We start from the raw sequence: 12,376 nt of genomic DNA, 5'->3' as shown, positions 1-12,376 counted from the left end.
TCTCCAATTACCAAATTAGAGAGATCATTGGATGACAATCAACAGATTTCCAATTCCTCATATTATTGAATTTCAATCAATTAGGATATGTTGGTAATATTTTCAAATTAATATATTAAGAAAAAGTAATTGCCACTTCCTGTTGTTTTTGTTGTAAAAGGTGGAATTAGGTTTGTGTGGATTTGTTGAAAGATTACCTTCTTGCTTCTTCTAGGGTGTAGTTTTGCTCCTTATGTTGATGTTTTCCATCTATTATCCTTTGTAGGGCTGGATTTGTGGAAAGATATTGTGTAAATTTTGATTTGTCATGGAATATCTTGTTTTCTCCATCTATGGTAATTGAGAGTTTTGCTGGGTATAGTAGTCTGGGCTGGCATTTGTGTTCTTGTAGGGTGTGTATGACATCTGCCCAGGATCTTCTAGCTTTCATAGTCTCTGGTGAGAAATCTGCCGTAATTCTGATAGGCCTGCCTTTATATGTTACTTGCCTTTTTTCCCTTAGTGCTTTTAAAATTCTTTCTTTCTTTATTGCATTTGGTGTTTTGATTATTATATGATGGGAGGAATTTCTTTTCTGGTCCAGTCTATTTGGAGTTCTGTAGGCTTCTTGTATGTTCATGGGCATCTCTTTCTTTAGGTTAGGGAAGTTTTCTTCTATAATTTTCTTGATATTTACTGGCTTATTACATTGGGAGTTTTCATTCTCTTCTATACCTATTATCCTTAGGTTTGGTCTTCTCAGTGCGTCCTGGATTTCATGGATGTTTTGGGTTAGGAGCTTTTTGCTTTTTGCATTTTCTTTGACTGTTGTGTCAATGTTTTCTAAGATGTCTTCTGCCCCTGAGATTCTCTCTTCTATCTCTTGTATTCTGTTGGTGATGCTTGCATCTATGGCTCCTGATTTCTCTCCTAGGTTTTGTATCTCCAGAGTTGTCTCTCTTTCTGATTTCTTTATTGTTTCTATTTCCATTTTTAGATTCTGGATTGTTTTGCTCATTTCCTTCACCTGTTTGATTGTGTTTTCCTGTAGTTCTTTAAGGAATTTTTGTGTTTCCTCTTTAAGAGCTTCTAGCTCTTTACCTGTGTTCTCCTGTATTTCTTTGAGGGTGCTATTTATATCTTTCTTAAGGTCCTGTATCACCATCATGATAAGTGATTTTTAGATCTGAATCTTGCTTTTGCAGTGTGATGGTGTATCCAGGACTTGCTATGGTGGGAGAATTGGGTTCTGATGATGGCAAGTGACCTTGGTTTGTGTTGTTTATTTTCTTACACTTGCCCCCCCTGCCATCTGGTTAACTCTAGTGCTACCTGCCCTTGCTAAATCTGACTGGAGCCTGTCCTTCCTATGATCCTTGTTCTGTCAGAACTCCTCAGAGTCAAGCTATCTCTGTGATCCTGTGATTCTGGGATCCTGGGATCCTGGGCTTGTTAGATCACCTGGGAGTGGGGCTTTCTCTGTGTGTTGTGGGCCTGGCTGCAGAGCTTGTGCCCAAGGCCTGCTCAGAACACTAACCCAGACAGACCTGAAGGAACCCGAGTCATTGGGCTGGTGGAGTTCCTGTGTGCCTGGTCCTGCTAGTCCCAGGTACTCCCAGTATTGGGACAGATGTTGGTTCCTGCTCACCTCTGATCCTGGGTGTGTCAGAGCACCTGCGGGTGGAGCTTCCTCTGGGTGTTGTGGGACTGGCTGCAGAGCTTGCGCCCAAGGTCTGCTCTGGACCCCAGCCCAGACAGACCAGAAAGAACCCAAGTCACTGGGCTGGCCTAGAGTTAATTTTTTAATTTAATGTGAAGTTAAGCTGCGTTGGGTGTTTTTAATACGATCATTTGATTATCATGATTATTTGTTGAAAAATTATATTCTCCCATTGACTTGATCGGGAAACTTTGTCTCACATCCACTGGTCACATGTGAGTGGACATATAGATGAATTCAATATGTGCTGTAAGCCACGTGTCTATGCCTCTGCTAACCTTCTGTAATTTCATGTGAGTAGGAAATGCTGGTGGTTTATGAAGCTATGGACTCTTTCCACATGAAGAACTTCCTGATTGTTATAACTGGCCAAGCTAGACTCAGAGTTCTGAAATAATTATGATTGTTGCTTTTTGATACTGCTTTTAGTGAGAGATAAACCTCTGGAAATTTCTGGTCCACCATTCTGTTTCTGTGGCTATGTCTAACTTTTCATTTCTAGTCTACAGAACCTTTGACCATCCTGTAGTTTGATTACAACCATACTGTAATATGGTTTAATAAATAGAAACTTCAGATATTATAAACAGCTCTCAAGCAAAATTTTTATGCTACTTTCCTTTGCTGTTGTTTGAAAATTAACTCACTTTAATCAGTCCTATGGTGTTTGCTTTGTTGAAATAGCTGGTTAGTTTTTATAATATTTAATCATATTTGATTAGATACAGCTGAATTCAAACTTCATCAAATGCTGATGAACATCTGGCATATATAATTTTTCAGTTCTAAATCACAGTGTCTGCTGCTAGACTCATGCTTAAAGATACATCTAGGAATCAAACTATATCAGCAGAATAACTCTTCTGAGCCTCACTCTCATTTAGATGATAGATAGATAGATAGATAGATAGATAGATAGATAGATAGATATAGAGATAAACAACTAATAGATAATTTTAGATAAATAGATGATAGATATAGGAATAGATAAACAGAAGATAGAGAAGATAGATGATAGATACATAGATACATAGATAGATATAAATGGATGATAGACAGATATTAATAGATGATAGATGATAGATAAAAGATACATAGATACATGCATAGATAGGAGAGAGAGATAGACAGAGAGAGACAGAGAGAGAGAGAGAGAGAGAGAGAGAGAGAGAGAGAGAGAGAGACATTATATGGTGGTATTAAGGTTGACCCCTAACACTCAAAATAAGTCAATAATTTGCTCATGGTTTGCGAACACATTCCAGCCTCCTGTTCAAAGGATACAAAGAATGACATAACATTAACAAGTGAAATGGCAACTGAGCATCTCTGATCTTAGTTCTAAAATTTAATAGTTCTGTTATCTTGACAAAACCAACCTTCTAATGATTTGTTTTCTTATAGTTTGTTTCATATCAGGATTCCTAGGGCAGTAGATGAAGGGATTCACTATGGGTGTCACCACTGTTAGGATGACAGTGGCCACCATGTCATTGACAAGGGAGATGAAGGATACAAACAGATGGTCAATGTTGCCCATAGAAGAGAGAGACCACAGTGAAGTGAGACCCACATGTGGACAAGGCTTTCCTTATTTCCTGAACAGATGGAAACTTCAGTACATTGAAGAGAATATAGGCATACAAAACAGTGATACATGTGAATGGTGAGATAGAGGTCAGCCCGCCCACAGTGAAGGCTGTGATGTTATTGATGAAGGTGTCAGAACAAGAGAGCTTCAGGATAGGGTAGGGGTCACAGAAGAAGTGGTGCACTGCATTGTGGGAACAGAAGGTGAGTCGAACCATGAGGAGAGTATGCAAGAGAGCATGCAGGTTTGTGATGAGCCATGATATGGCCACCAGGAGGACACACAGTCTGGGCCTCATCATCATGGTGTAGTGGAGTGGGTGACAGATGGCCACATAGCGGTCGTAGGCCATCACACTCAGGAGGAAGCCATCCATGTTGATGAATGTGATGAAGAAATAGATCTGAATCCTACACTCTGTGTAGGAGATGGTCTTGCTTCCCAACATGTGGTTCACCAGAGCCTTGGGGACAGTGACTGAGGAGAAGCAGATGTCAACACTGGAGAGGTTGGCCAAGAAGTAGTACATGGGTGTGTGGAGATGAGGGTCACAGCTGATGGCCAGGATGATGAGAAGGTTCCCAGAGATGGTGACCAAGTACATACTCAAGAACAGCCCCCAAATGACCTCTTCTTGCTCTGACTTTCCAGAGAGTACCAGGAAGAGGAGTTTGGTGGCTATCATCTAGTTCTCTCAGGCCATTTCTCTTGGGGGACAAATTGTAGCTGAAAGTAAAAGGAAGATTTAATTGATCAGGCTCCATGTACTAAAGAGATTTTAATAGTGTTGGGGGATGTTGGAAATTACGATATTCATCTCACACATGCTGGGGTAATGCTATGCCACTGAGCTGCATCCTCAGAGGCTAGGATAATCCTGTGGAATTCATTTTGCTGAAATGCATAGCTGGTCAATCTCTATAACACTTATATTTGATTGCATGGGCTTAATTAACATCTCATATTTAATGGACATCTAGTATGCACATTTCTCTCATGTATTATTTTTGGTCCTCTGATAATTGCATTATATAAAGAATTCAGGAAGAGGCCCTAGATATGGAGACGGCGGATCAGAAGTAAACAGTGTTCCCCAGGCATGGATTCCATAATTCTTAGCCAACTTAGAACAACTAAGGCCCCTGTTTAGTTCTTCCCTGTTCTTTCTTCTACATTTTCATTATGTTTCATTTATAGATGAGCTGAGAGCCACTCACTGCATCTTCTCAGGTCATCTGTATTAAAGTCTGAAAGTTAAAAATAGCTTAATTTAGCAGAAGGAAAGACCCAAAACAAAACCTCTCAGCCATATCTCTCATGGATATCATCAGTTCCTTCAGCTAAGGACATTGCTGTTTATGCAACTCAGGTTGGTTTAGGTTCCTCTTAACTCCTTCCTGCATTTGGTACTTCTAGGTTGTGTAGGACCAGCCTGATGGTTTATCCCCAACCTTGTAACACAGCATCAGAATATCCTTGTGGACTGAAGAATGTTTGTCACTGTGCAGAATTCTCCTCAGAGACTTCTTTGTCTTAAAAAAGTAAGAAAATTAGTTAGATGTGGCACTCAGTTCTACATTTGGAAGGAAGATAGAAAATTTATAGAAAGCATATGCTCGTGTGAACATGTGTGCTGTTGAGATAGTGGCATCTTAACTCCCCCAGAACCCCTCACTGCCTGCTTTCTTCTCCAGTCAAATACCTTTATAGAATCCTTGTTTCTGTTGACTCCCTGTTTAAGCCTGGATGATGAGAAGCCACAGCTCAGTGTTAGAACTGAGGGGGCCTTTTCTCACTGGATAACACTCTAGTAAGACACAGGGGCTTTCACAGGTCAGTTAGAAGAACGGCAGCCTTCTCATCACTCACCCAGAGGGACTAGTTGAAGGTTGACCCTGATGCTTGGGAAAATAAAATTCTTGCTTTTGCATTGAAAAGGAAAAAGAAAAAAAAAGAATGGCAGCCAATTAATAGACCCTCCGTTCCTGGGAACAGTGAGTTCCTTGAGGTTGGGGGTGATGTGAATCAAGTTGCCAACTTTAAGGGCCACCAGGTCTGACTCCTGTAGCTCCTCATTAGAGGTACACATGCACCCTGGACACGGAGCACCTCAAAATGAGAACAGTCTGGTGTTCAGACTTGTTACTTGAACCCATACATGCAACTTTGTTTTTCTGAGTTTGTTTTTCCATCTGAGAAATAAGAAGATGAAGAAAGTGAACACAGTTCAGTTTCATGATATCAAGGCTTTTTTTTCTCTTACTCTTTTAGGCAGGATCTCACATAGTCCAGGCTGTTCTCACACTCACTATATAGATAGCCTAGAATTGCTCATTCTCCTGTCTCCCCATCTCCAGGATTGTGGTTATAGGGGTAAGCACCACAGTTGCCTTACATGGCGCTGGGAATGGAGTCCAGGACTTCATGGATGTAAGACAAGAAGCTCTACCAGCTGAGCATGTTTTTTTTTTTTATTTCATGCATCTATGATTCCATAATATAGCCAGTATTTGTTTACTTTTGTCAAGTACACATTTATGAAACCAAATTCAATCTTACGTGAATATCTCTTTACCAAAGTGTATTCTTGGATTGAGTTCTCTGAAGCAAGCAGTCATGGTGACATAAGATAGCCATACTGAAATTAAGGAAAGTTTGTAAGATTCAGAGCCAAGTTAGTGTTAGTCCTCTCTGCAGGATTAAAAGGGGCTCCTAGCAAAGGTGGTGCTCTTGTGCGGGGGAAGCATTCTTCCAGGCAGGTGGAACCCTACCTCAGCTCCTGCTACTTTTCGAAAGTCAGCTCCTTTTCACAGTAGGGAAACCATCTTCTAAGGTGGCTGTCCTTGAGTCCTCCCTGCCAGGGGACACTTCTCTCACAAGCCTCCCTGTCCTGGAAACCCAGCTGTTGAGCATTAAGCAAGACAACGGGCCTGACTTCCCTTTCAGACCTTTGACGTCCGGCCAGCTCTGCTCCAGTGTCCCAGGGCAAAGCGGCCACCAGAGACTGTTTCCCAGTCCTGGGTCCCACTTACCCTCATTGCCCTCTCAGGACCATATCACATGTACGGTAAACCTGGTCCCACGATCCGTGTCCATCAGAAAGCTGATGAAATTGAACGTCAGAGAACTTCACAGCAGCTTTGTTCTGTACACTCTGGTAATCGCTTAGACTTCCTTCTGAATAGCCCTTAAGCCTTTAGGATTAAGGTTCGATTTACTAATTTATACTAAGAAAGTAATGACTAAAATCAGAAAGCCAATTCTGCGTTTTAATCTCTGTAACAGTTAATCTATCTCTGACATAGAAAACCAGACACTTCTAGAGAAGTAAAGATTTTCGCATTTCACTGTGGGTTTCCCCAGGAAACACAAAAGGCTGAGTTAGCAATTCCCTTGGAAATACTTTTTTAAAATTATAAAACATATGTCTTAAGGTTTGTTTTATTTTGATATGTATATGTATGAGTGTCATGTCTCCATGGATGTCTACGCATCATGTGTGTCCCTGTCCATCAGTAGGGCCAGAAGAAGGCATCAGATGCTCTGATACTGGAGTTATAGATGATTGTAAGCTACATGTGGGTGCTGGAGATCCAACCTGGGTCTTCTGCAAGAGCAACCAATGCTCTTAACTGCTGAGCCATCTCTTCAGCCTCAGTAAAGCATGTCCTTCTCTTGGAGTTGGCATCTGTGTTTTTCTTTGAGGCCTATTTTATAGCCTTATAATATATGCTGGATTGATTTCTAATTAGAGTCTTCATATGATCAAATCATTTTTTTAAAGTAATTGTCTTAAAAAATTAATGACAATGGAAGTTTAGCCTCCCTCTCTACAAAATATCCAAGAAACAAGGAGAGCAAAGATTTGTACTCTCAACCAGAAGTTTCCTTCCCCTAACTGAGGAGGATGGGAAGCTCTGCGAGGGGGTTCAGACCAGGAGATGGAGACTAAGTGCTCATTGCAGTTCTAAGTGCACTCACGTCTGCTGTGGATCTTGGAAGGTCACGGGTTCCGATGCAGTAGAAAGGTGAGGCCCAAGATTTTGACCCCAGAAAGCTCCTGTGTATTGCTTCTCTGTGGATCATATTGTGAGCATGTAGATTCCAAGGCCTATGAGATGGCTCAGTGGGTCAGATTGCTTTTTGCTGAATCTGAAGGTATGAATTTGATCACTGAGACTCATATATTGGGGGGGGGAAGAACCCACTCCCCACAAATCTTCCTCTGACTTCCATGCATGTACCATGGCATCTATAGATATGTACACACATACATAATAACAGTACCAAGTTAATTAGCTTTTAAAATGGACCTTGATGGTTATTCTGTTTTGAATAGTCTTGATGGTTTTAAGGGATGTGTTTGAGGAGTTAGTCTGACCTTGGGTATCAGGTTGTCCTATGGTGACAGTGAAGTTATAAAGGGATTCATGAGTCATCGGTCCTGAGTAGCCAGGACTTTATGGAGGGGGTGTGAATCATATAATGGAGATGGGGAAAGTCCTGGTTATCAAAGAGTCCCCTGGTTTCAGTGTGTCTTGGAGGACCCTAATGTCTGCCCTAAGATGTTAGCTTGCCCTTAAAAGAACAGAATATCTTAAGGATACCAGAATAGACTTCCACAGTCAAAATTACCTGAAGAGACAGCACTTGGGGCACCAGCTTGTCTTGACCTCTCAGAGAAGCTAAGTGTCAGAGTGTCCTTGAAGAATCACAATGGCAGAGTCTGAGAACCTGAATTTACTTCAAGGTGAGACCTGAGGTCTCTGTTGGGCAGGACACACTAGAACTGAGGATCTAGGTCACCTTGCCAGGTCATGAGACCCTCAGGATTCTGAATGAGTGAAGAGGTAAAAATGGTTGAATGAAGAAATCAGAGAGTACTCGGAAATCTGGTGAGGTCACTCATTCTGAGCTGAGTGAATCCGGGGTGTGGGGGATAGGGTTGAGCTTGGGTCAGGGAAGGGCCAGCAGGTGTGGGATGGAGGGTGTGGGTGAGGATTACCTAGTAGTGCTTGAAGGGTCTTGGGCTTCAGTGTGTCGTGAGGGTCCTACTGTCCTAGGGGCATCAAGGTATCTGAGAGGACTGGCACGCACTTGTGCTTTTTCACCCTCTGAGTTTCCTGGGAGTAGTATCGCTCACTCATATGCTGGAGTGCCATGCCTTGTTCCTACTCCCATGTCCTTCTCTCCACTCCCCCTCCCTATAGTGGGGTTCAGAAGAGGGATGTCTCAGTAGGAATGCCTTTTCTCCCTCTGTCCCCTGCCTGCTCTGAGAAGGGGGATTTAACAGGACAAAAGAATCTGGTCCTCTGGGAATATGAGCTCTTGGCCTCAGCCCCTGGACCCTCTGACAGAGCACCTTCTCTCACCTGGCTTGTGATCCTCCCCTGAGCTTGGGAGGGAGGAGGTGCAGGGGGGGGGGTGTTGGTGACCAAGAAGTGATTGGATGGGCTCATGAGGCCAGGAGGAGGTCTCTTCTCCAAGACTAAGAAAGAAAGGTAGCGTGGGAAAGTAGATAGCTTAGGGAAAACAGCAGTATCAGAAGTAGAGGCAGGGAGAAAACTGGGCAAAGTCAAGAAAGAGAGGATGAGATGTCAATCCAGAGGAAGGATGGACGGTTAGGAAAAGGGCAAAACCGTGAGTAAACAGGTGTCAAGCTACACTTCACACACACACACACACACACACACAGAGAGAGAGAGAGATACAGACAGACAGACAGACAGACAGACAGACACAGACAGACAGAAAGAGACAGAAAGAGACAGAGAGAGCGGGCACGCAAGGGAGAGAAGGGAAAGAAAGTAAAAACAGGGAGAAGAGAGAACAGAAGACAAGCCAGGATAGACAGAGAAAGACTACAGGGAGTCACAGACTAGAGGACAGCAGGCTAGACCATCTTTGGTTTGGGTGGCTAACCATGGAAGCTCAAAGGAGGAGCCAGCAGGAAAAGCAAACGAAGGGTCGTGCCTGTGGCCGATCCCTGCCTGAGCCGCACGAGGCCTCTGGGACTCTGATCTCTACAGTAGGTGAGTGAATCTCCAGGATGGGCTTGGGTCCCTGAGGGGGCAGCAGACACGGCTTCCAAAGCTGCATTGGCTTTGGGGAATGATTTGTACCTCAGAAGGTTGACAGGTGGAAAGCAGAATTGGAGCTTGGGGGACCTTAGGAAGTGAGACAGCAGAAATCCTTGGCTTGTAAGGTTGGGAATCGAGGCCCGGCCTGAGGGAACAGAGGAAAGGCACCGGCTCAGTGCTAGGGCAGAGGCAAGGTGAAGCCTTATGCTTGCCCAAGGTCCTTCCTCCTTGGAGGGAGCTGGAGGGATCAGGGTTTTCCTCGAGGCAGGGCAGTCCAGTACCTGTCTGAAGACACTGGGAGCAGAGGTGGGGAGCCACACTGTTAGTTTCCCCTGGGGACCGGTGTCTCTACACCATACCCCTCCTTTCCTTGGCACCCACCTTCCCAGGTGTCTCCCCTTCCCTCTCTGTTCTCTCTGCCCTGGTGGCTCTTAGACTAATTAATGTGAGGGCTTAGGGAGCTTTTGGGGAAGAGAGGCAAGCCTTTCCCACGAGCTCAAGTTCCTGCAGGCTGGTGGCAGGGCCAGGGCAGAGGTAAGAGACAAGTCAAGAAGTTTATCCCAGAGTGGAGAATGTGTCTGCATATAAGGGAGAGGGGGGAACACTTCATCCCCTGAGGGAGCCAGAGGAAGAAGAGGGTGTGTGGAAAAGGAGAGACATATGAAAGAAGTGCATGGGAAATAAAAACTGAGAGTGGCAACCAGAGAAGTCCTTTGTAGACAGCAAAGAGGAGACCCTCAAAGTGTGTCCTGTGGGTCAAGTGTGTGCCCGAAGGTAAAACACATACCTGGGGGCACGTAGCCAGAGCAGTGGTAAAGGCTGAAGGCAGAAACTGTGATTTTTGAAAGCTGAGACAGTTCTTGTGGGAATGGGAGTTCCATAGGGAAGCAATGTCTCAGGAACGAAACAGAATAGGGGGACCCACAACAGTGGTGCAAGGATGGGCTGGGGGTCCTATTACTAAGGGAGGTCTCCCTCCTTTTTTTCTCCCTCCATAGACAGGAGCCCTGAAACTTATAGGAGACTCTCTGGTACAGGGCTGGGGAGACCTAAGCTATGCCCACAGAGGGGCCGTCCTCACTCCCGGCGCCGCCACCGGACGACCTTCAACCCAGCACAGCTGGAACAGCTGGAGTCAGCCTTTGGGAGGAACCAGTATCCTGACATCTGGGCTCGAGAGGGACTTGCCCAAGACACTGGCCTCAGTGAAGCCAGAATCCAGGTGATGATGCCCTAAGGTACTCAGGAAAGAAACAAACATTGTCTAGCTGCTTTGGGGAGTGGAAGAGGGGGTGGGACTGTCTGGGCATAACCATGGGGCTTTTAACCCTAATTTAAATATTCACCAGTCAACATAACCTCCAGGGACCTGACCCCAGCTCTAGGCTCATCTACCTCGATGGATATTGGATGTAAGTCTGGAGAGGAATAGTTCAGGGATAAAGCCCTTGCCTAGCACATACAAAGCCTTGGGTCTGACCCTCTAGCACCACACAAACAAAAATAAAGTCAAGACCTACACCCCAGCCTTTAATACTGACCCAAACTCCAACAAACAGGCAACCCTGACTGTTCACACACGTGCTATCTTGCCTCTGACCAGGCTTACATTTCTATAAGCCTCATATTCCTGAAATCTCAGCCTACGGTTAGATAACCTGAACCACCAACTCTTTCTTAAACCTAGCCTTCCATGTCCAACACTTTCTGGGTCTTCAGCTCTCAGCCCCACTTGAAGGACACTTCCTACTCTATTCGAGAGAAAACCGGCTTGATGTCTTATTAGGAACTTACCATTTCTAACTCAGACAAGCCTCCGAGAGAGCTGCCCTGGCTCTAGTGACACAACGGGTGCTCACTCCCTGTCAGTGGGGATAGGAGACTTCATTGCCACCCACTCGGGACAGTAGTGGGACAGTAGTGCTGATGCGTCGTCTCTTCCCTCTCCCCAGGTCTGGTTCCAGAACCGCAGGGCTAAGCAACGGAAGCAAGAGCGGTCACTACTCCAGCCGATAGCCCATCTGTCTCCCGCCACCTTCTCTGGCTTCTTGCCAGAGTCCTCTGCTTATCCCTACACCTATACAACACCACCCCCGCCAGTACCTTGCCTCCCTCACCCCTATAACCATGTTCTCCCCTCCCAGCCCTCCACGGGTGCCTCACTTGCTCTTCCTCCCCAGCCTGAGGACTGGTACCCCACCTTGCACCCAACCCCCACTGGTCATCTGCCCTGTCCCCCACCCCCACCCATGTTTCCTCTCAGCCTTGAGACGCCAAAGTCCTGGAACTAAGTGGTGATAAGTCACCCTCTCTCCATAACCCTCTTGAAACAACAAGAAAATTAGGGGCTTTCTTTTCCTCCTCAGGCTGAAATTAGAAACATCGTGGGGGTGGAGTGGGCAATGCATAGTTCAAGATTGGAAATGGAAAAAAAAGTGGGAGGAAGAGCATTATGAACTGTTGATGGGGTGAGGAGCTGAGACACTATGAGGGGGTTAGCTAGTAGGAGATACAGGTTAAAAAGCTCAAAGAGAGAGCACCGGAGGGCACTGGTGAATGGCAACCCAGAACGAACCTGAAGTTTTGTTCACTGAGATCCCAGTGGAAGACCCTGAGCTGTGTCGGAGTTGACTCCAGTCCCTAGGGAACCATCTCCTGACTTCCCTTTCTTTTCAGCAGATGTGCTCCTACTGGGCCCTATTTTTACGAGTGTGGTTTCTCATAGTCTCCCTCCTCTTAGTCTTTCTTACCTCCAAAGTGCCTTTGCTGATCTGAACAGTGAGGAGTGCCTGGTGAAGAGCATAGGACACACCAGCTTAGCCTGCAAGAGGCGTCAGCATATGCCTTAACCTACCTTTATGATCAGCTGCAGGTTTAAACATACTTTGCTCATGGCAAAGAAACTGTTTGACCGGAGGCCAACTTATCCACAAACCATACCAGGCTCACAAGCAGTCAATTCCCAGGAAAGGTTTTTTTTTTTTATTTTTTGGTTTGTTTTTTTTT

The 12,376-nt window shown here is 44.9% G+C and overlaps 1 protein-coding gene and 1 pseudogene across 1 annotated transcript; one reads left to right on the top strand and one right to left on the bottom strand.

The window, feature by feature from the left end:
* Positions 1 to 3,034: 3,034 nt before the first annotated feature.
* LOC116078652 lies at positions 3,035 to 3,975 on the bottom strand (annotated as a pseudogene).
* A 5,114-nt stretch (positions 3,976 to 9,089) lies between these two features.
* On the top strand, positions 9,090 to 11,764 carry Prop1 (PROP paired-like homeobox 1). The gene is made up of 3 exons (XM_031352568.1): positions 9,090 to 9,322; positions 10,369 to 10,592; positions 11,323 to 11,764. The coding sequence occupies exons 1-3, from the start codon at positions 9,214 to 9,216 to the stop codon at positions 11,659 to 11,661; spliced, it is 672 nt and encodes a 223-aa protein (XP_031208428.1). The 5' UTR covers positions 9,090 to 9,213; the 3' UTR covers positions 11,662 to 11,764.
* The last annotated feature ends 612 nt before the right edge of the window (positions 11,765 to 12,376 follow it).

Source organism: Mastomys coucha, unplaced genomic scaffold (assembly GCF_008632895.1).
Source record: "Mastomys coucha isolate ucsf_1 unplaced genomic scaffold, UCSF_Mcou_1 pScaffold5, whole genome shotgun sequence".
Taxonomy (NCBI): Eukaryota; Metazoa; Chordata; class Mammalia; order Rodentia; family Muridae; genus Mastomys; species Mastomys coucha.
This window is presented reverse-complemented; position numbering and strand designations above follow the sequence as displayed.